General features: G+C 34.6%; 3 protein-coding genes across 3 annotated transcripts; all 3 read right to left on the reverse strand.

Moving 5' to 3' along the window:
• Positions 1-1341: 1341 nt before the first annotated feature.
• On the reverse strand, positions 1342-2365 carry LOC125068752 (keratin-associated protein 6-2-like). The gene is made up of 2 exons (XM_047678054.1): positions 2326-2365; positions 1342-1905 (listed from the first exon to the last, which is right to left on the reverse strand). The coding sequence occupies exons 1-2, from the start codon at positions 2335-2337 to the stop codon at positions 1390-1392; spliced, it is 528 nt and encodes a 175-aa protein (XP_047534010.1). The 5' UTR covers positions 2338-2365; the 3' UTR covers positions 1342-1389.
• Positions 2366-6427: 4062 nt separating this feature from the next.
• Positions 6428-10196, reverse strand: LOC125068950 (cuticle protein-like). The gene is made up of 4 exons (XM_047678355.1): positions 10162-10196; positions 9899-9992; positions 7409-7583; positions 6428-7261 (listed from the first exon to the last, which is right to left on the reverse strand). The coding sequence occupies exons 1-4, from the start codon at positions 10194-10196 to the stop codon at positions 6519-6521; spliced, it is 1047 nt and encodes a 348-aa protein (XP_047534311.1). The 3' UTR covers positions 6428-6518.
• Positions 10197-14206: 4010 nt separating this feature from the next.
• On the reverse strand, positions 14207-15808 carry LOC125068887. Its single transcript, XM_047678247.1, has 2 exons — positions 15718-15808; positions 14207-14523 (listed from the first exon to the last, which is right to left on the reverse strand). Exons 1-2 carry the CDS (start codon positions 15727-15729, stop codon positions 14311-14313), a joined length of 225 nt encoding a protein of 74 aa, XP_047534203.1. The 5' UTR covers positions 15730-15808; the 3' UTR covers positions 14207-14310.
• Between the last annotated feature and the right edge of the window lie 6791 nt (positions 15809-22599).

Below are 22599 nucleotides of genomic sequence, written 5' to 3' on the forward strand. Positions count from 1 at the left end.
TGTAATATTGCTTCAATGTATATGCAGGTGTTTTAAGTTGGTGATTTGTATTTCAAAATTCATTTTCCATATCTACTAATATCATTTGATGTTTTATATTAGGACTCAGGACGTCAGGGACTCATAACAACAAACAACAATCAACAATAACATTAATTATTTTAAATGAATATTAATTGATAGCAAAAACCAAATACAAAGTCATAATTTCTTTGACTCAGATAAAGTATATCCGAAGGAAATTTCGCGCCAAAAGTAAACCCAAGCCTCTGTGACAGGCAACCGCGCGCTCTATTTTTTTTTTAAAGTAAAATGACACAAGGTGTTGATGCATTAGGCGGTAAGAATATTATCTCACTATGGTTTGTTCACGTAAACTTTACAATAAAGCATTTTTGAAGCGTCAATACTTCAACTCTACCACCATTTCGGAAAGCAACAAACGGTTAGAAACTCGCACAATTGCACTTTTGATACTAAAAATAATTGTGTTCTAATAACATTTTTAACTTTGCCTGAGATAAGCGGACAGCACAGGCAATAAACATATATGCCTATATATATTTATTTATTTCTAGTATATTAATACTATATCAGCTTTTACGGAATATTTTCGTACATACTGCCGAATAAACAGCATATTATCATAAGTATATTGTGAAGCAGCTGTCAATTCATCTATTTATTTAATTTTTTTACGTTATGATGTCCTAGAACTAGGGTTATAAATACGTGGCTTTTTCTGCAGAATAAATTTAATGTGTAACGTTATCGCATAATAAAATGCCATTTGACATAAGACTATGAAAGTCACTAAAGTAAAATAATGAAAAACTTTAGTTGCTACCAGACAAAACGTGATGTGTTAGTACCAATATCGCATTTTACTCCAAATGTTGTAAAAGAGGTAATATACTCCCGGGTCTTTTTGGTAGAATCTACTTTCTCAACCGGTGGTCTTATTTTTAATACAGTTCTGTAAAAAGTGTCAATCTTTTAAGTATCGACGCCCCTGGTTTGCAGGCAAAGGGAGTTTGTAAATTTATAACTAGATAATAATAATTACACTTTCAATAAGCATGATTATAGCTTATATAATATCACTACTTCTAACGTTACGGGCCGCCACCGTGGCCAAATATAAATATTCAGTTTTCAATTTGTTTCTTTTTTTGTATAACTCCTCTCTTGCTCAGCGGTGACGAAAAATATGCAAGGAAAATAGGGATTAGATTGTTTTTGTATTAGACATGCAAAACAAATGTTTGAAAAAAATATATATTTATTGCAATATTTGTCATAAATATAATTTCAAATAAAATTAAAGAATAATTGAAAATATGATTACATATAAGATCACAGTAATTAGATTAGTCTTATCTAAGTCGTTCACCACCAACCGCTTGAGTAGCCCGAGCCGTAGCCAGAGCCGTAGCCGGAGCCGTAACCGGAGCTGTAGCCGGATCCGTATCCGGAGCCATAGCCGTGTCCGGAACTGTAGCCGGATCCGTAGCCGTAGCCGGACAGGCCGCTGCTGTAAGAGCTGTAGCTGGGAGCGGCCACCACCTTGTTCACGGAGACTACTTGAGGCACAGACACCACTTTGCGCACGTTCACGACTTGTGGGACTTCGACGACGCGTTGGGTGTTGACTACTTTGTTGACGGTCACGACCTTGGCGGCGGGCGCGGAGTAGCTGATCGAGGGCGCAGAGTAGCCTGAGTAGCCACTGTATCCACCGTATCCACCATAGCCTCCATGGCCGCCACTGTAGCCGCTGCTGTATCCTCCGTGGTAGCCTCCGCTGATGCCGCCGCTGTACGAGTGGAGGCCGCTGAGGAAGCCACGCTTCTCGCGTTTCTCACTTTCGGCGGCGACGCAGGCCACGAGGGCGCACATAACGAACTGTTAAATCATTATTAACAATTTTTCAAAGAAGTAACCAACGAGTAGAAATCAACGGTGTAATTAATTGTTAATTAGCTTATGGATTATTGTTAAAATATGGAGGGAGTTATATTTTCTTGATTTAAAGAATGCATTATATTTAAATGATACTGAATAATGCAGTGAATAAAAATTTTTTACAAAAAATAAAGAACAGTTTTAAAGAACTCTCCAAGTTTCTCGAATTTTCCAAACTCTTGTATTCACATTTCGATGTGAATACAGGAGTTTCTTCATTGTTTTTTATTTTTGTAAAATTTCTTTTAATTTTCTTGTAAAATCAAAGTAAATAAATAGATGAAAGTATATACAAATAATTAACTTAATTAATTGAGAACACTATCGATATGATATTGCAATAATTTCAACAGTACTTACGAAGGCTTTCATATTGGTAAGTAAGATCGGACTCTCGAGTGCTCAGTGCCGTGGACTGCTTCGCCGGCTGCATATATAGCGCTGGGGATTTTGGCAGCGACGTGGTGATGCAACTCGTCCTCGGTTCTTCCGCGCCCCTATCATAAATTATAATCCTTGCTAATTCATTGCCATTTTTGTTTCTGTATGCATTATTATACAATATTCATTTTATTTTGGGTTTTTTTGTACGATTCATGCTTTAAACTTTTTCGACATACACTTGGCTAAGCTCTTGAGTAATATTATATATTGGGAGCAATATTAAAAATCAAAGTAAATAAATTATAATAGTATTAGAAAACGTTATAATCGTTATTTAATATTAGGAAATAAAAAAAATCAAATATTCATTATTATATTAATAATATTCTGTGAAGTTTAATTGTTTGTCCTTATGTAAATATTATGATTTGAATAATAGTACATGAATGCTCGTGATTTAAATACATTTTAATGACTTTTAACAAATTATTATGCAACAGGGCATATGATTAGGACGAATATATGATTGATGAAAAAGAGCAAGTACCGAGTCATGGCGGTTCTTGGTAGAATCTAATACCAAATCGCTGGTAGTATTTTTCTTTTGAAGTGACAACTCAATAGTTAATGATAATTAATTATAGTTAATTAGTGTCATACTAATTATACTGACGAGAAAAGAACATATAAATGAGATTTCCAAAAAGTGAAGGAAGTGAAAACTAAGTGCAAAATAAAAAAATAATAATAATTAAATACAAAGGAATTACAATTGCTTTTTAGTGACAAGTGAAGAGCTAATACATTTTTTTATTTGGCCTCGGAATCGGCGGAAATAAATTACTTATATTTGTGTCAGTTAAATGGCAGTAGTAACGTTACATTTGATTTGACAACCGGTGATAGTGGGTTGTCGGGTTGTGTGCGTCTGGATTCAACCTACTTGTTCTAAAGCAACATCGATACATCATATAATTTGACTATACCATTATATATATATATATATATATTACTACTTAAATTCAAGATAGTTATGATCTTCGAGTTAAGAAAATATGACACAATATGGTGCACTGTGGCATTCATTCCTGAACCATTGGTCCATTTTTGACACTTAATTAATTTACATACGCATTAGGGACATAATATCCTGCTATCGGTGTCTGATATATGAATGTTAAATAAAGATAGCAGGTACCCATGCGAGCATCAGTGATTTTTCACGTACTTAATATGTAAACAACTGATTTTGTGCTCGGTCGGCGGTGAAAGAAAACATGCTGAGGAAACCTATCTGATAGATGAATATTGTACAAGATGATTTATTTATCCGGTGACCCATTCTTTGCCTTCGTAAAATAATTTAAAAAATGAACATTAATTAAGATCAATTAAGTCAGGCGGCAATATATTCTACATCAAACAGACGTGTAGATGATGATCTATTATTTTCGATAGAAAATTTGCTAAGAGTTAATGTTTCAAAATGTAATCGATCGCTTTCTTATGTAATACTTAAAACTGTTTTCCTAGATAATTTTGTAAGGCTGTATAATATTGGACGACGTCTGTTATGAGCAAAGTTGAGCCAGTTTCCCGCACGTTAGTAAGCAGCCAGTCATTATATAAATTATAATGTGGTCGTAACGATGGCTGACATCTCTCCTCGACGTTTGGAAATGAAGTAAAAGTGGCTTTAAACTAGTTCGGTATTGATGTTAAACAATATCGAGTGATAGCTCCGAGTTTAAATATAACTTAACTCGGCTGCCCTTTCACTGTGCGTTAACCTTTACTCCGTCCCCTTCATTTATTAATATTGACATTAATAAATGAAGTTGACGAAGCCAAGGCCCCATCTTACTATCTAGAGTAAAGTGTTTTTTAGTGTTATTACATATAGTATAATATAATTCTGGTAAACGGTAACCGACGTCCACGGACATTGGCGCCGTAAGAAAATGTAATCAGTCCTAACATCACCACTGCGAAATGAAACTATTGATTAGGTGTACGGAAAGACTCCATAGGTCATTAAATAGGATTTTATTTATTTTCATTTACTAATATATTTAATTTATTAATGTTAACTGAATGAAAATCCCCATGATAGTTCCTGAGACCAACGAATTTACATCGGAGTAGGTTGATTTGTAAGAGAATCAGTAATTTTGTTAACTTAGGCTTATTTACTAAGCGCTAAGTGGAAGACGATTATAACTTAACGCAAAACGTTTGTGTGAATTATGACTTATTGACGTGGATATTACTTCATTATAATGTATCTTTATTTATTAAATCTTTTCATATCAAATAAACCGAAAGTAAAGTTATAACTGAAGCTTAAAAACTTAAACATATTTGTGTGTGTGACAGCGATAAGTTATAAATCAATAATTTTCTTCCATTTCTCTTACTTAATGAAACAAAGACAAATGGAAATTGGAAAAAATAGAGCAGAACAATTAATGAAAGTTGAGTTGGGTCTTGGAACCCAATTTAGGAAGCTGAATGGTGTACGTATTGAGGACACGATTGCAGAAATTGTTTTCTTAAGCGTTTTTATCTTTTATTGTTGATTATACATATCGATGTTTTTTTGTATTGTATTTTGTCTGTATAGGTTATTATTCATCTCTAAAATAAACCGCATCTTATTCTGAAATGTTTCATCATATTCATCTGTGTGAAATAATGTGTAATTTAATTATTTTCATAATATTGTAAGCTAGCTTCAGCCTTGCGCTCTCTTGTGTTCGTCCAGCCATACAGCCGTTTTCCGTCTTTGTCATACTAATATATTCGAGTTCATTCGAGACATTATTATGACGTTGAATCTTCGATGCCGGAAAAAGAGATCAGTCAATTTTACATTCCTATAAAGATTCCACTTTAGGTTACCTGTTCATGGAACCCACACACCGAACGAACACCGACGAAAATAACATCTGATCGGCAGGAGTAGTGTGTTTAGTAGCTAAAGGGAGGCACGACATTAGTTTCGGAGTTATATACTAATTTATATAATTACTATTTTTACTAGTTAAAAGATTTTATTTTATTAGCATTAGCATTAGCAGCCTGTAAATTTTCCCACTGCTGGGCTAAAGGCCTCCTCTCCCCTTGAGGAGAAGGTTTGGAGTATATTCCACCACGCTGCTCCAATGCGGGTTGGCGGAATACACATGTGGCAGAATTTCGTTGAAATTAGACACATGCAGGTTTCCTCACGATGTTTTCCTTCACCGCCGAGCACGAGATGAATTATAAACACAAATTAAGCACATGAAAATTCAGTGGTACCTGGCTGGGTTTGAACCCGAAATCATCGGTTAAGATGCACGCGTTCTAACCACTGGGCCATCTCGGCTCTTAGAAATAGGCTGTGTAAATACAAAATCTCAGTGACATACAAACCCTGTGACCCTATAACTATTTTTTTGTTAAAATTCACGAAATAAAGACTAACAAAACATTTTTGATGTTATTATTTTATATTCGCGAAAACAGCAATGTCTTCCACACATTGTAAGAGTTAAAGTCGTCTCACAAGACAAACTACGAAACTGATTAAGGTTCAAGGCCGCAGTGACGGATGTTAAACATTGATTTTAAGCGTTGATTGATATATTAAGATCTTTCAATTAAATATAAACTTACGGTCAAGTTTAATTGTTAATTTAAAAGTAAAACTACAGAAATATTGTAATGACTGCGTTTGGCAATATTTAGACTGTAAGTTTTTTTCCATTTTATTAATAAGTACCTCTTTTTAAATATGTTCTCACATCTTTTTAAATATGTTGCGGCATCTTTTCTTATTAACCCGTTCTTAGCGGATGTACCGCTAAGAACGGGTTTTATGCAACTCTTTATCTTAAGGGAATAAAAGGGTTTTAACTCGGGTAAAGCCGCAGGTTCAGCTAGTTAATATATAATTTATATTTTAATAATTATATTTTTTTATTTCTACTGATTTCTGATTATAATCAGACATATATGTTTAAGTTCTTAGATTTCTATAAAGTCGTTTTAGTTTAACGTAGTAATGAATTCGGGAAATAATAGAAAAACATATTTTCAAAATTGTTTAATTAAAATAATAGCAACCTAAGTAAAGCAACAAACAGTAAATTGAACATTTGACTAGATTTCACATTATATATAGTTTACCAGCCGTTGCCGTAGCCCGAGCCATAGCCGCTGGCGTAGCGAGCGCCTTGCCCGCTGGAGACACCGGTGGAGTAGCCACCGGCAGGTACTACTTTCTGGACCGTGATCACTTGGGGGACGGTGACCACTTTGGATACATTTATGATCCGGGGGACGGTGACTACTTTCTTAACGTTCACAATTTTTTTGACAGTAACTACGCGGGTTGCCGGGGCCGAGTGTGATATAGCAGGGGCCGCATAGCTCACTGGGGCAGAGTAGCTTGACACGGGGGCAGATGAGTAGCTGTGGGCCTGAGCCGGTGCGGAGTAACCGATGCTAGGAGAGGAGTAACTCAATGCTGGGGCAGACGAATAGCTGAGGGCAGGAGCGGATGCAGCGTAGCGGATCGCGGGTGCTGAATAACTTATGGAAGATGCTGGTGCTGAGTAACTAATCGACGGGGAGTGTGCTGAGTGTCCCAACGAAGCAGAGGACGCGTATGAGGCAGCAGGCGCTGAGTAACTCACAGAGGGGGCTGAGTAACTAAATGATGGGGAGTGTGCTGAGTGTCCAAGCGAAGCAGGGGACGCGTATGAGGCAGCAGGCGCAGAGTAACTCACAGAGGGGGCTGAGTAACTAATCGATGGGGAATGTGCTGAGTGTCCAAACGAAGCAGAGGATGCGTATGAGGCAGCAGGCGCAGCGTAACTCACAGAGGGGGCTGAGTAACTAATTGCGGGTGCGGAGTAGCCTATTGAAGAGCTTGAGTGGCTTATTGAGGGCGCGGAGTAACTGATTGCGGGGGCGGAGTAACTTACGGCAGGGGCATAGTGACTGATAGAAGATGCGGAGTGGCTTATTGAAGGCGCGGAGTAACTTATAGCAGGGGCGGAGTGACTAATTGCGGGTGCAGAGTAACTGACAGCAGGTGCAGAGTAGCTGGAAGCGGGTGCGGAGTAGCTGTACCCATTAGAGGGACCATGAGATAACCCATTAGCGGAGTGGTGGCCGCTGAGGTAACCGCGCTTCTGGCGAACGTTGTCAGCCGCAGCGCACGCCACTAACACGCAGACTACAATCTGAAATTAAATGCGAGAAATTAAAGTTCGACAGTATAATTTAAAAAGTAAGACAAATTTAAATGTTTCCCATAGCGGGAATATGATTAGAATCATATTTGTAAACATTATTCAATTAATCAACATCAAGACAGAATGGTATCCAATCTTGTCTTCTTGAAATTATTTCTGTTATCAAAATAGGCAAGAACCTTAGCGATATTCCTTTTTATGTTAAGAACATGAAATAAAAAAGTTATTTATGACACGCAAAGCAGTTGCCCGGCGCCTCGCAGAGTATCCACGCTGGGATTCCATTCATTGGCTGATTATACACCGATATATCTTTGAATGTTCAGTTAAGTAAGCCTATACTTACAAATGCCTTCATGATGGTTTTCTATAATAACTTAATGACGGCTGGCTAGTCAGTGATGTCCCAGAGTACCCGCTAGCCATATATACATCATCATTGTCAAACGTGTCGCAAGTCCGTCCTCGTCACATCAACCTTCCTCCACTTGAGTTAATTAATTTATGATTTTTCATAATTTTCTCATACGAGACCTCAAAATCGAATTTAAATTAGCATTTTAAATTCGAACATGTGATTATAATATGGAATGTAAGAATGGAGTATGTTTTGTCAGTTTTTAAATTTACTTAAAAATAATATTATTGAAACGATTCAATTAATTTAAAATTATAGTCTTAAGAATTGAAAATCTTTGATGAACTTTCGTTTGGATAAAAAGATTCCTAGACTTATCTAATTGCATTTAAACTGATTGAAATATTTACATTGAAAGTTACATCTCACGTTTATAGTAACAAAAAAGTATAAATAAATTTATTACGAATATATAAACTACTACTAACTATAAAACACACTAAATAAGTTAAGACTCATTTTTAATTGAGATAGGTTAGGTATTTACCGGTAATTGTAACGATTAACAAAGTGCCGTTGTAATGAGTAAGCGGAGCGTTTGAACTTGACAATGAGTTGCGCACAGACGCGTATGAACTTTACGGTTGCATAACTGAAGCGCTTTACAAGTAGATTGCTCAAACATTTTTACATTTTATATTATTGTTTCTCTTAAATACTATTTCTATATCATAAAATTATACATTGTTGCGTTTAATTTTTGACAACCGTGGTTCCCGCGCCGCGCATTATCGTTAAATTAAATGAAGTAACGCAACCTTCGGTTTCTGTAACCTTCTTAAAATACACTTTGTTTTTTCGGGTCATTTTGATGTTATGATCTCTTATTGCGTTGGAGCGGCATCGACATTCCAGGTGCGTCGTTACTGGTGTACGAGTAATAAACATTCTCTTCCCTGTGACCCGACATTTAATTCGTGTAATAAATAAGATACAAACGTAATACAATGAATTGAAATTTGAATTGTATAAAAAGGAAGTTCTAAATATATTTTCCAAAAATTAATATATTTGTTTGTTAATTAAATCTTCCATCGGCTTGTTTTTGTATTTAAACAATGTGAAATACTAGCTGTACACGATATTATATACGATACTAGTTCCGTTAAAAAGTTCGCTTGCACATATAATATCAGTTAAGATACACCAATATTTTTTAAGTACTGTTAATCGTTATCAATAAATAAATTAATTGACATATATTTTAATTTAAGTTTTTATTGGAATCAATAATATACAAATAAATAATAGTGCCACAATCGGGTGAGTAATTAAGATTTAATTTTGTAAGTCGTTCGCCTCCAAATCCATGCACTCAGTAAACATTCGATAATTCGAATTGCCACTTTCTACCTAAATAGGAACGGTGTAAGGTTGTATAAAAAATACTCTTATTAATATTGCAAAAAGGCAAAAAACTTCTTGGCGTAATTCTTGTGTGTTTTGTAATTCACTCCAGCACTGCGACGTGTTTGCGTTTATGTTTTATACTTAAAAAAATATATAATTAATTATAATGTGATCGTAATTTTTTAATGTCGTATCTTATCTTATGGGCTAGTTGACGCACACTTTGCGTAAGAAGCGATCGCCTCCTATTACTCCTCCTCAGGCTACAGTATCTTCTTTTCCGCACCGATGGTACTTTTTACTTGGGATACAATGAGCAAACGTATAATGTTTCATTAGGATTTTAATGTGTACTTACCTCTTTACACTAATTTATAATATAATTGCAATAAGCTTAACATTAATTACTTCTACCTAAGTATTATACATTACATTTACAAAAAAAATAAAATTAATAAATGCATTAAAAGCGACGTGTTAAGTGTGACTTTTGTAATGTGAGGCATATTTAAAGTCGGTCATAACTCAAACTAACCGGTTTATTATGTGCATTAATTTGTGGGTCATCTCTGTGGACAAGGAGGCGGCGCGGGGACCGCGGGGGTCGCGCCAGTCTGACACTGTCGCATCTTTAAAATGAAACGTAGACGCGGAGAAATGGCATCGAGCTTTTTTACGCTTTGAGTTTAACGCTCTTGAACAAGTGTTTTTTTAATTACATATTAAATGTATATCCACATTAATTAAGTTTTATATAACATTTATATTTATACTGGTATGGGGCCATTCATTTATTACGTAAGAGGATTTAAAGTGGGAGGGGGCTCGACCATGTCTTATGTTTTCTTACAAGGGGATAGGAAGGAGTCTCGATAGTCTTACGTTAGTAAGAAAAAAAAGCGCAAAGTTAAAATTATTTGAAAACGGTTTGATTGTCGAGGTTCGCTCGGATGCGTATATGTATAAAACAATATTTAAATTTCCGTGGCAACGGTCAAATTAGAAATAAATATTTAAAAAAATTGATTTTTTGAAACATAAATATTAAAATAAACCAAACGTGTGTTCATTTTTGCGTTGCGATTCTTATGTAATAAATATTAAGGCGGAGGTCGGTATATTCTTATTTTTTCTTATAAAAATGGGGGTGGGGGTCAAAAACAAGCGAAAATAGTCTTACATAATAAATGAATGGCCCCCATATGACGATTCAATAGGACAATAATTTGAAAAGCTAATGTAATTATATATAAAACAAAAAACAAAACTATTATACAATAGTTTTGCAAGTTACAAAACTTACAACAAAACGTATCTCCTACATCGTGGTAGGTGTAAGGGATGGTTACTATTTCTTAGTTTCATATCCGTGAGTGGTGGTCCGCAACCATCAAGTGAACTATTCGCCAGTATTTTAAATAAAAAGTAGGAAAGTACGAAATAAAAAGAGGCAGCTACTCTTAGACGCGACACTTTTGGCTTCATCCTTGTTCTGTGGCTGTGACTCAGTTTGTAGTTAACATTAGAAGGCCTTAGTTTTAGTTTCATTCTTAAATTCAATGAATTTTGTTTTTGCAATAAGCTATTGATTTATATAGAGTGTCAATGTTGTTTCTCTATTTGTAATAGAATAAGAATTAATAGTTGTCTTTATAAATTACTCTATCTGAGGTAAGCCGGTAGCTAGAACAGGTGGATCTTAATTCTTAACCAAAGTTACTACTGCTTATTACTGCTACATTAACTCGCTCACGTACGAGGATGATTCATATTTGAGTGTTACAATTCGCAGCCGAAGTCAGTCAGTAGAACATTCTGATATTAGATAAACATTTGTAACGCATAATAATATTTATTTTAATTGTATATCATGTGTAATAGTTGTTCAGTCGCGCAGCCTTGTGAAGGATTTCGTCTCGCTCTGAATGTATTTTAATTAACGTTTTGTATTATTTTGTTTTAGCAATATAAAAATTTACATAAAGTCGAAGTATATGCGTTCTATTGTTTCTTAACCGATATGAGTGATGTTACTCCTATTATTGTTTATTTGTATGGCGTGTTTCGAATACTCGATTTGCTGAGTTTGTAAGCAATTAACTCTCGACGCTTGAACCCCATGTAATAAACATAAATATATTATTTGTGTAAAGCAGACTGCTCTATACTTGTTGTTTCGAGTACAAATAGAATCCGATTTATTTGGAGAGTAGGAAAATTAAATTCAAGTCAATGCCGTAATCTAAATACATAGATAATGTAATTGTACTGTAATTGTAAATAAATGTGAACTACTACACTACTTGCTAAAAAGGACATGTTAGGGGATGCACTTCACACCCTTGCGGCTCGATAGAAGTCAGTGCATTAGTAATGGTGTACCTTAGTGATGTTCACTGATAACAAAACCCACTTGGGAGCATGTGATTTCCCAAGCTTATAAATGTTTGTAATTTAAAAAAACAGTTGAAAATCTCTGCGTCCTGTTTTATTCCGCTCCTTTAGAAAACCTCATACGCACAATATTAGACTACTCAGGGACACTTATAATAAGATTAATGACTATTGAAAATATATCAGGCTAATAAATGTGTTCGATTGTCTTTGAATCGTAAATAAAGGAACAGTTAGAGATATTAGTGTCACATAGTTAACACTTAGTGAGTGATGATGCCTTAATTACACTTAGCAAATTTATGACGATGCAAACATTATATTTTACATATAAAATATACTATATTAATGTCTAATTTTGTAATATCCAAATTGAAAAACGAATATTAACTGATATTAACCTTGGGGGACACGTTTAGTTTTCACCATTTGCGCTGACCCAAAATGCATTATTTAATAATCGTCTCAGGCGACATTTAAAGATGACAAGGAGCTCAATAAGACGCCTGAGTCACAGCCAGGTGGAGCGCTCTTCGGGCTGAATCGTTTTGCAACGAACCTTCTGTTGATATTTAACGTTGTGTAAATGATAGCTCGGAGTTTGAGCGGTTACAAGCAAAACCGGACGAGATGTATCAAGGCTGTAATCTTTGGAAGTAAACAATCTCTATCACCTAAATATGACTCGTATTATTTCTGTTACATTTTAAATCAGTTTGCGGAAACCGAATAACAAGTTTATATTTACTTAAATGAGTTATTTTATTTTAGATAGTTGCCGTTCTAATATTTAGTTCGAATATTAATTTTGTATAATATTAAACGAAGGATGGCAGAGCTGCAATTGTGCCGCATCCCGTAAGTGGTCACCGCCCAAACAAAATGAAATAAAAACCTTTTCTTACTGTCGCTGACATTCAAGTGATGCAAAGTCGTGCAAATAATTCCACAGAATAATTTGTTTATATTCCACGGATGAATATTATTTTTATTGTTAATGATCTCTAGCTTGATTGTGAAAGTTTTGTGGAGAATTGTACGCGTATATTTTTTTGTGATAGGTGGCAAACGAGCAGATGGCTCACCTCATGGAAAGTGTTCACGGCCCATATACATATGCATCATCGGGGGACTGGCACGTGCATTGCCGGCCTTTAAGGAATGAAGATGTATCAGATACACTTCTATCTAAAAATGACCAGCATATTATGTTAGTTCCCCAATTCGCACTGGGGCAATGTCATGGAGTAAATTATTTGAAAGGGGAGGAGGTTTTTCCCAGAAGTGGCAAAAAATATGGGCAGTTACTGACACGGGTAATTTATTACCGATCGGCTTAAATGCATATAGTCTTTAATTGACGACCTCCGTGGTCGAGTAGTGTGTACACCGGTTTTCATAGGTACGCCACTCTGAGGTCCCGGGTTCGATTCCCGGCCGAGTCGATGTAGAAAAAGTTCATTAGTTTTCTATGTTGTCTTGGGTCTGGGAGTTTGTGGTACCGTCGTTACTTCTGATTTCCATAACACAAGTGCTTTAGCTACTTACATTGGGATCAGAGTAATGTATGTGATGTTGTCCAATATTTATTTATTTATTTATTTAATATTATCTCAATTTTTGTGAATTCACATTTTACATATATTTTTAAGGATCATTAATCAGTCGCGATAACACTCACATTGTGTTTAGTTCTTTAGTACAAATTTTTGATTGATCTCAAGAAATAGTGGCAGAAAATATCTTATATAATTGTATGAGATTATTAATATTAATATAATTCATATATGAGATTACAATAACAATTGAAAAACAAATTAATAATTAATTGGATTGAGGTCGACAACAGCTCAATAGGCTAGGATCAAATTTTCACATCAATAGCCGGTAAGCTATTGAGCTATAGAGGCTTCAATTGTTTTATTATGAATGAGTACCTCATAGAAAACCACAACCAACATCGGCGCCGCTAGCCGAGCTGCTAACCAATCTAAGATATGTAATACTTCTTCCTTCATCACAGTAACGCTGTACAAGTTGTACTGTTGTTGTTTCACGGAAGAATAATTGATGAGTCGGTAATTGATATCAACATATATGAATAACGAAACCACAGACATGAATATTTATATATTACTTCTATTATTACTGTGAGTGTTTTATTGATGTAACAAAATTATTTGTAGACAAATAAAACGTGTGTTTGCGTTCGGTCATAAAATAATATATTTATTAAATTATACAGGTACGTATTACATCACGACTTGTTTTGAAAAGGCGAATCGCATTATCACAGATGCACGTTTTTAATACTTGTAATATAATATTTAGGATTTCGACCAATATAACATATATAAAAATTATTTACATAAAATAACAAAAAATAATGAATTTTACAGAGAAACTTAAATTAGAAAATAATTATTTTTTTACGTTGGTAGTATTTCAAGGTACAAGTAGGTGACTTTGCTTAGCAACTAATTTTCAAGAAGCTTGGATGACCGTTGTTACGATTTAAAAAAGGTAAAAATGTTGGTCAAATGTCGGTAGTATTTACCACCAGCCACTGTTCCAACCGCTCTTCCACCCACCACGGTTCCATCCGCCGTTGTTCCAGCCATTGTTGCCGGACCAGCCGCTGTAGTAGGACGGGAAGGCGACGGGCCGGGAGTAGACGATAGGGGAGCTGTAGCTCGGGTACCAACCCTTGTGGATGTAGCCCGCAGAAGCCGCACCCAGCGCCACGGCCACCAGCATCAGGCACATCTAATTGGGTCGCAGATAACATTATACAGTTTATCGATATATTCAAATAAACTTTTATTAAGAAACAATGTTATTTAATATAAATCATTTAATGTTTGTGACAGGAATCGATTTTGATTTTAAAAAAATGTCGCGAATAGATTCGTCATTTAAATAATTATGCTGAGATCATTTGTATTATCAATTTCCGCTTAGTTTAGTATCTGGAAACTGATTTAAAAAATATATACTCAGGATGTATCTTCGTTACGCACGCGGTGGCTGTAAGAATCTGCTACGTTTCTTTTCTAGTAATAATATAAAACAGACTGGATGAACCCAAGGGAATGATTCTTTGTACTTCACACTCAGATTATACGTGTTTCTTTTTGCATATTGTTATTTCTTAATGCAAAGGTCTCAGGGTCGTCGTCGTTAGATCACGCGATCTTGGTTCATTGTTCTTTCTATAGTTAGTTGTATATGGTTAATTGTAAGATCGGATTTGGTAGCGAATACTTTTAACAAATCGATGATTTTTTTGAGCACCGTCATTTTAATTTTCCTTTGATACGAGTAACAAACTTTAAATTAAATGATTTCCTTAAAATTATGTTGTTAACACAACGACTTAAAAAACCGTTTATATTACAATTATTTCCTTGAAAATTTAAAATAGCTAGTGTATAAATCATGTCCGCGAATATCGGTATTCGTAGAGTCTATAAAGAGGACCCGTTTAGGTGGTAGGGCTTTATGTAAGCCCGCCTGAGGAGGTACCACCTACTTATAAAAAACACCTCAACACTTAGTATTGTTGTGTTCCGGGCTGAAGAGTGAGTCAGCCAGTGTAACTGTAGGCGCATTAATGATGTATGGAATGGTAAATATTTCTTATAGCGCCAATGTCTACGAGCGGTGTTGACCACTTATCATCAGGTGGACCATTTACCCATCCACCAATTCATTACAATAAAAATAATCAGTAAGTATTTTCACACACTCTTAAACACTGTACTGTTACAGTTTCGTGTGTCGCCTGGCGATGGGCGTCTTAGGATCTCGTTGAGCACGATGTGAATGTATAATAGTAAATAATTTTCCAATTGCACAATAATTCGCGTCACCTAATACAATGTCCATGCACGTGTCGATTCAGAGACATAATTATAAATATCATTTTTTAAGCAAAATAAAACTGTCAAAGAAACTTACAAGGAGTTTCATTGTTGTTCGAGTGATCGGTTCCAGTGGAGACGACTCAATATGCGGCTGAAGCGCATCTTCATCCTTATATACCGGCCGAGGTCCTCGCACACAGCTGCGAGCTGCACATGCCGTATTGTAAACATCCTAGTGCAGGTTAATTGCATAAAAATCCATGATTAGATTTGGATTTTGCGTCGCGACGTCGAGGACGGACACTTCGATGAATTTTAACGTATAATGAGCGGTTATATTGGTCATTAACATAAATTATTGTTATAAATAGTCGAGTCGATAATAATTTATAAAATGACGTTAACAATAATAAATGAAACACTCCAAATGTGTTTCCGAAAAGGAGCAAGCGAATCGAATCGAGGCGATGGCGTGGGCTTGCGGAATGCAGTCGTGTCTGCGGGCTGAATCTTCATAAGGTCAAAATACTACGCTGTTCCTTCATAAACAAGGAGTCTTTTGGGTAGGGTTATCGAATTACTCAAATCAACAATTCTTTGATGAATGCTAAGGCATAAAGCTGACTTTCCAGTATGGGATATAATATATTGGCAACACAACTGATATTTGTAATGTTGTTACAATTGTAACCAGTGCAATTAAAGACCTAAGGAACATATCTATGTTGGCGCTCTCTATATTAACCCGGCGCCAATGTGACCACTTACCGTCGTCACGAAGCACTGTCTATTTTGCTTTTTCTTATACTTTTTAACAACCCGCTTTTCAAATCGAGTTCTCATCTTCTTGTGACCCTATGTATTTTGTGACCCTAGGGGGTGGGTCATATTGTGTATATTACATTCCAAACTATAAATATGATTTCGGTCATTCGAGAAACTATTAAATCTATATTACATTGCCCTGACAGCCCTGCATGCGTCCGCATCGCCTTCCTCTGTCAGGGACCGTGTCGTTGTATAAATAAATAAATATTGGACAACATCACATACATTACTCTGATCCCAATGTAAGTAGCTAAAGCACTTGTGTTTTTTTTTATTTGAACCCGGGACCTCGGAGTACCTCGTACCCATGAAAACCGGTGTACACACTACTCGAACACGGAGGTCGTCAAAATATGATGTCGTGTATAGGAGCATTTTAGTGATAAAAAAATATTTCATAGCGGTTCGGAAAAGAATATCCCCCTAACCTGAGAAGAACCGGCGAAAGTAACTCAGCGGTTTTTTTTGTCAACTTATTAAAGGATTTTTTTTATATTCCCTGAGACAATATTTTACAATGCTTTTTTTTTAATGTTTCATCTAACGGGTGAATTGTAACTCGGAATACCGAAAAAGATAATCGTTTACAAACAAATTGCTTACAATATATTTGTATTATTTTAAATGCATACGAAGAAACCATAAATCACTATAATTGTGGTAATATTTTGCTGTTACAACGATATGAGACACACTCGTATCGGTCCCGTGTTAGAATGACACGTTACGAGTGGTATCATTACATTTAAAATTAATTGTTGTGGATTGCGATATCGATAATCACGTGTTGGCGGCATCGTACTATTTGTGATCATTTTTATATATTTTTATTCTTTATTGGTAAAAATTTTACAAAGTGTGTCGGAGCCAGTGCTTCCTTTATTCAGAAATGATATACTTGTAATCTGCGTCAGCTATTCGCAAACAGTTGTTCTTTTGATAAAAATATTATTTTGAAAATAATAATACAATTAATACATCCCATAGTCACTGGACACACGCGAAGTCGAGTTATGATATTGTATTAATCTTTGTATTCATCTAAACTTTATTAGTTTATGTTAATTTTTTTCTGTTTAAAATATTTGACGCCTTAAAAGTATGTTTTATTAATGAAACTGATAGGCCACCTGATGGTAAATGGTCACCACCGCCCATAGACAATCGCACCGTAAGAAATTTTAGTCATTCCTTACATTTTCAATGCGCCACCAGCCTTGGGAATCAAAGAATTAATATATACATACATATGTCCCTTGTGCCAGTACACTGGCTCACTCGCCCTTAAAATCCGAACACAACAATACAAAGTACCGCTACATGGCGGTAGAATATATGAGTGAGTGGTAACCTACCCAGACGCCAAATAATGTAGGTACTGTATGTATGTTAAATAAAATGGAAATTCATATTTATTAAAAATGTTTCACCTATTAATAATTTTTACCCCGAGTCAGCGTAACTACAGGCACAAGGAACGTCACATGTTTATTCCCAAGTTTGGTGGGCTCATTGGTTATGTAATGAATGGTTATTATTTCTTACTGTACCATGTCTGTGGGTGGTAGAGTCCACTTACCATCAGGTGGCGCATTTATCCAATGGCCAATAACAAAAAAAACTTTTTAAATCTTTTTTAATTTTTAAATTCATCTTTACTAAATATTTAATAGATCATGACGTGTTATTCATGCAGACCACCGTTTAGTAATGTCAGCAGTGCTCATGGACTTGGAAAATGTCAGGGATACTACATTTGCCGCGCCCTGATAATATTTTGTCAACGGAACCTGCTCGTCGTCATCGCTCACTGACGCTCCGTCAAATTAATATATTTGATATTGTCCTGGTAATGTTATACAGACGCTAATTCAATATTAAAATTTAAAATATTTCAAACAAACTTTGGAAAACAATTTTTAATAATATTTTTTTGGAATAATACCGAATTTCTTTACAAGATCTAGCGGTTGTTAGTACCTTGATTTTTTATCGTATGTATAATTCTATATAAAGAGCCGAGATGGCCCAGTGGTTAGAATGCGTGCATCTTAACCGATGATTTCGGTTTCAATTTAAATGAATTGATGAATGATGATGAATTCGGGAATTTTCATGTGCTTAATTTATGTTTATAATTCATCTCGTGCTCGGTGGTGAAGGAAAACATCGTGAGGAAACCTGCATGTGTCTGATTTCAAAGAAATTCTGCCACATGTGTATTCCACCAACCCGCATTGGAGCAGCCTGGTGGAATATTCTCCAAACCTTCTACTCAAAGGGTGAGGAGGCTTTAGCCCAGCAGTGGGAAAATTACAGGCTGTTAATGTAATGTAATGTAAAAAATGTACAATTCTAATACAGAGTAATAGGCTAAGTCTTTTTAATAGCTTGTTGAAGGCTTCAATAAAAATAATGGTATATTATTATTTTAATGAGCAGCTCTAATTGATTGATCGACACAATGTCCCCGAGTCGCGCCCGCGACATCTATCAGGATAGGATCAGTGTGTGCAATTAACCTAATCGTCTGCTATACGTCAAGCGCGTTGAAATAAATTGCATTATTACATTAACTCGCGGCGGAAGATTTGATTTACTTATAATATATGTATATTATGATTAAAACTCAATACGATCGTTAAAATATTTGCATTAAATTGCCGATGGTATCTTGTGTTGTTTGTAAAATAATAAATAATAAACGCTTGCTAGTGACGTTACTGCTATACACTATACTCGTATACGGAGTACGAGGATAATAAATTAGTATTATGGCAATATCGTTTACTTTTAAAATATGATAGCAATTAAGTCCTTATGATTTAGTACAATCGTTTGTTAATATAATAATAATAATATCCTACTGATACACCGCCCACGACGACTCATCTTGAGTACGAGAGTATGCCCAAGCCAAAGAACACACTCGGTTTCCGTACTGTTATTGTCCGGCGGATGACAGCGTTAGACCGTTGGAGATACCAGGCGTTACGTGCTCTCCGATTGATGGGATTGTACTCCCGCCAACCCCTTAACTTCGAGCTCTTTTGTCACTAGCCTTTAATGTTTGTGGTCAAGCTTACGGAAATCTTACCCGCAAAGTGTTTTTGTTTCATCATATTTTTTTATGAAACAGACAAATACGTAACTTGTATAGCGGTCTTAATAATCTGGTTTAGTTTTATTACTTTATTCGGAGAACGTCTGCAAGCGATCAATATAATTTATTCGCGTGGTGATTACAATTTGATGTAAAAATAATGGCTACACTGCGTTCTATCAACATTGGCGATCAATAATACGCGTAAATTTATCAAAGTATGGATACCTTTGGCCGCATCTTAATACATTTATTATATGTATAATAATATTGGTAATTGTGATTATTGATTAAACTGAAACAAATAACCTAGAAGTACGAGAAGCTCGTTTCTGTATCAAAGTATTTAAATTTATCGAATTTATAGATTTTATTAATAAATCATTTATATACAAGATGACGAAAATAAATAAGATTTAAAAGAGCTTGTTCCACAGTCATTGGATAAAGTACACATAAGTCCAAATGTAGCGTGAAGGGTCAGACCTGCTTGCTTGTGTTTAATTTGGGCTTAAAGCATGGGTTTGAACCCGAGTATTTTAAACTTATTTATAAAACTGCGAGATCTTGTTTATAAAACACCTGAGAAAATAGCTTAAAACTTGAATCTTTTGTATTATAAAATTTGACTTAAAAATTAAATAAAAAACTACACACAAATAAATAAGAACTCTTAAATAAAATTGTTAAGACATGTGCGTGTGTGTCAGTGACGATACATCTGCTGTGACCACATTCGTTAGGTATAATTCGCATGCCTGTGGAGTCTTGTGTACCAAATGCGTGACCTGACACGTGAGTCTTATATACAAGCTTCTAGCATTGTTTGATAAGATTGACACGAAAATATTTTTATTAAAATAAAAGTAATTAGAACTCAATTAAAACTAAGTTAAAAAAGTTTAAGTTTTAGTTTTGTTTAATTTATTACTCTGTGTTATGTGAATTAAACAGAATATTTCATTGCATAATATATTTCTTAATCAATTACATTTATTTAAAACAGACTGAAGTTATAATTTCGTCGGATATTACTATAAAATAAATTGCCTTTGTACGGAACGGAGAAACAAGCGATTCTATCAGTGCCTTTTAAGTTATTTTTAAAGGCTGGTATGGAAACTCATTAGTTAATTAGATTAAATAAAGTTTTGGTTGCTTCGTTTCGAATAAGATAAAATCTGATAACAGGAACGAAAAAGTCAAGTTTGCTACTGGTCATGTTTTCACGTATACTCTATTCGAATAAGAATAATAAGATAGGAAAGAATGTAAAAAAACAACTTTGACCTTGAATTGACGTGACATTTTAGTTACACTAGTGAGGAGAAAATTACTGAGTGAATGGGTAACGAATCCTAAGGAACGATATATTTTATTGGTTTTATGTTATTTTTTAAATAAATTTTATATAAATTGCAGGTAAGGTATATATTCAAATTTTTAGGTAGCGGCATTTTTAATCTTAAATAAAAATTAGGTCGTTAGGTTTGATTTGGATCGTGGTAATTCGCAAATAGCCGTATTAACTTATAAAGAGGTACTTATTTTCAGTGATAAATCACAGAAACACACTCACCGTTTCCCAACATACAAGAAACATTGTGTTTCAATAATAAAGTGGCATTTTCAAGACAGATGAAGTATTCTATAATATTAAGCTTTTGAATAAATAAAATTTTAAATATCTTTCAAAGAAAACTCTTACTTTATCTTATATCTAAAACGACTATGACCCTAAAATAAGAATAAGAAGAAGAGAAGAAGAAGAAAAAAAATACAAAAATGTAATTTAAAATAACATCTTATCTTAATCTTCAAACTGAAAAAGTAATGTTCAATCAGCGTAGTCCTTGTTGAAGGCAAATCAAAAGTCAGTACGCAAAAGCAAAAGGTTGATAATATTAAACGGTTACAATTACAAAGCCAGGTCGTAAGAAAAATACTTTTGATAATTCCGAATAATATCTTACTCTTGTATTATTTTCAAAGCTATAAATTAAGTGTTGCTTTGCTTTATGCAATCTGGTCTATATTTTAAGATTTTTGTAAATCTTTAAAATGAATTAATTCTTTTAAATGTTTTGTCTATACCTTCTTATATAAAATAATAACATTTTTATCGAACATTATGTAACTTTCTACATTTTTTTACAAATATTTCATATTCCATATTATATATAACCAATTAAATAAATATATATTTAAAAAAATCAGAAATGTATATTAAAACTAAAATAATATATTTTTTATCTGTATAAATTTATTCATTCTCCATTCGTTTAGCGAACACCCTTAGTGAGACCTCCATTTTAATTGTTCGTTCATCGAAAAATGGCGTTTTGAATGTCGGCAAAAATGTTTTCGTTTCTTTGGAAGTGAAATTAAAGTGGTTTTACGTTGTTAAATGAAATATTGTTGTATTAAAACTGAAGATACATTAATCAAGAACTGTCTGTAGTAAATCATATAGCGGACTTATCAACAAAACACTTGTGATATTGAAAATTACGGTTTGTTTTGATTCTTTCCTATTCTCATTGGAATAGAGTATAGAGCTTAAGCGCCTCAATTATTCAGTGGCGTCAAATTATTACAAATGTTACGAATGTGTCTTCACGTGTCTTAGTACAATGTAAACGTCGTATTGTGAAACCTTTTATAGGCCTTTATTACTTTTTTATGCACCGACGTGCTTACTCCGGAGTGAGTTTCAAAACCTCTGGGAATCACACAATAAAGAGAGATATTGTCATTTGATCTTTGCAACATACATTACGAGTATATAGGCAAGATCAAAGGTATAGAAAGAATTTCATTACAAATTTAACAATTCCCTAAACACACAGTTACACTTATTTCTGTCATATTAATTAATCTTCCGTATTAACATTATACATTAAATTAAATAATATGAACGTCTGTTGATGAGTTTACGACGGCCTTCAGTAAATAATATTTTATCGATGCAGCGATCGCCGGGTGTGTCTGACTGACAATTAATATTCTAAACGCTTAGTCGTTTCGTAATCTTATTTATAAGTA

Source organism: Vanessa atalanta, chromosome 14 (genome assembly GCF_905147765.1).
Source record: "Vanessa atalanta chromosome 14, ilVanAtal1.2, whole genome shotgun sequence".
NCBI lineage: Eukaryota > Metazoa > Arthropoda > Insecta > Lepidoptera > Nymphalidae > Vanessa > Vanessa atalanta.

Bases quoted from the DNA above. Each gene is read 5' to 3' on its own strand.
- LOC125068950 (XM_047678355.1), bottom strand. From the start codon at position 10,196: ATGGTCGAGCCCCCTCCCACTTTAAATCCTCTTAC. The intron at 9,993-10,161 runs GTAATAAATGAA...TTCATTTTAAAG, and splicing joins CCCACTTTAAATCCTCTTAC to ATGCGACAGTGTCAGACTGG. The intron at 7,262-7,408 runs CAATTAGTCACT...ACTCAAGCTCTT, and splicing joins TGTCAGTTACTCTGCACCCG to CAATAGGCTACTCCGCACCC.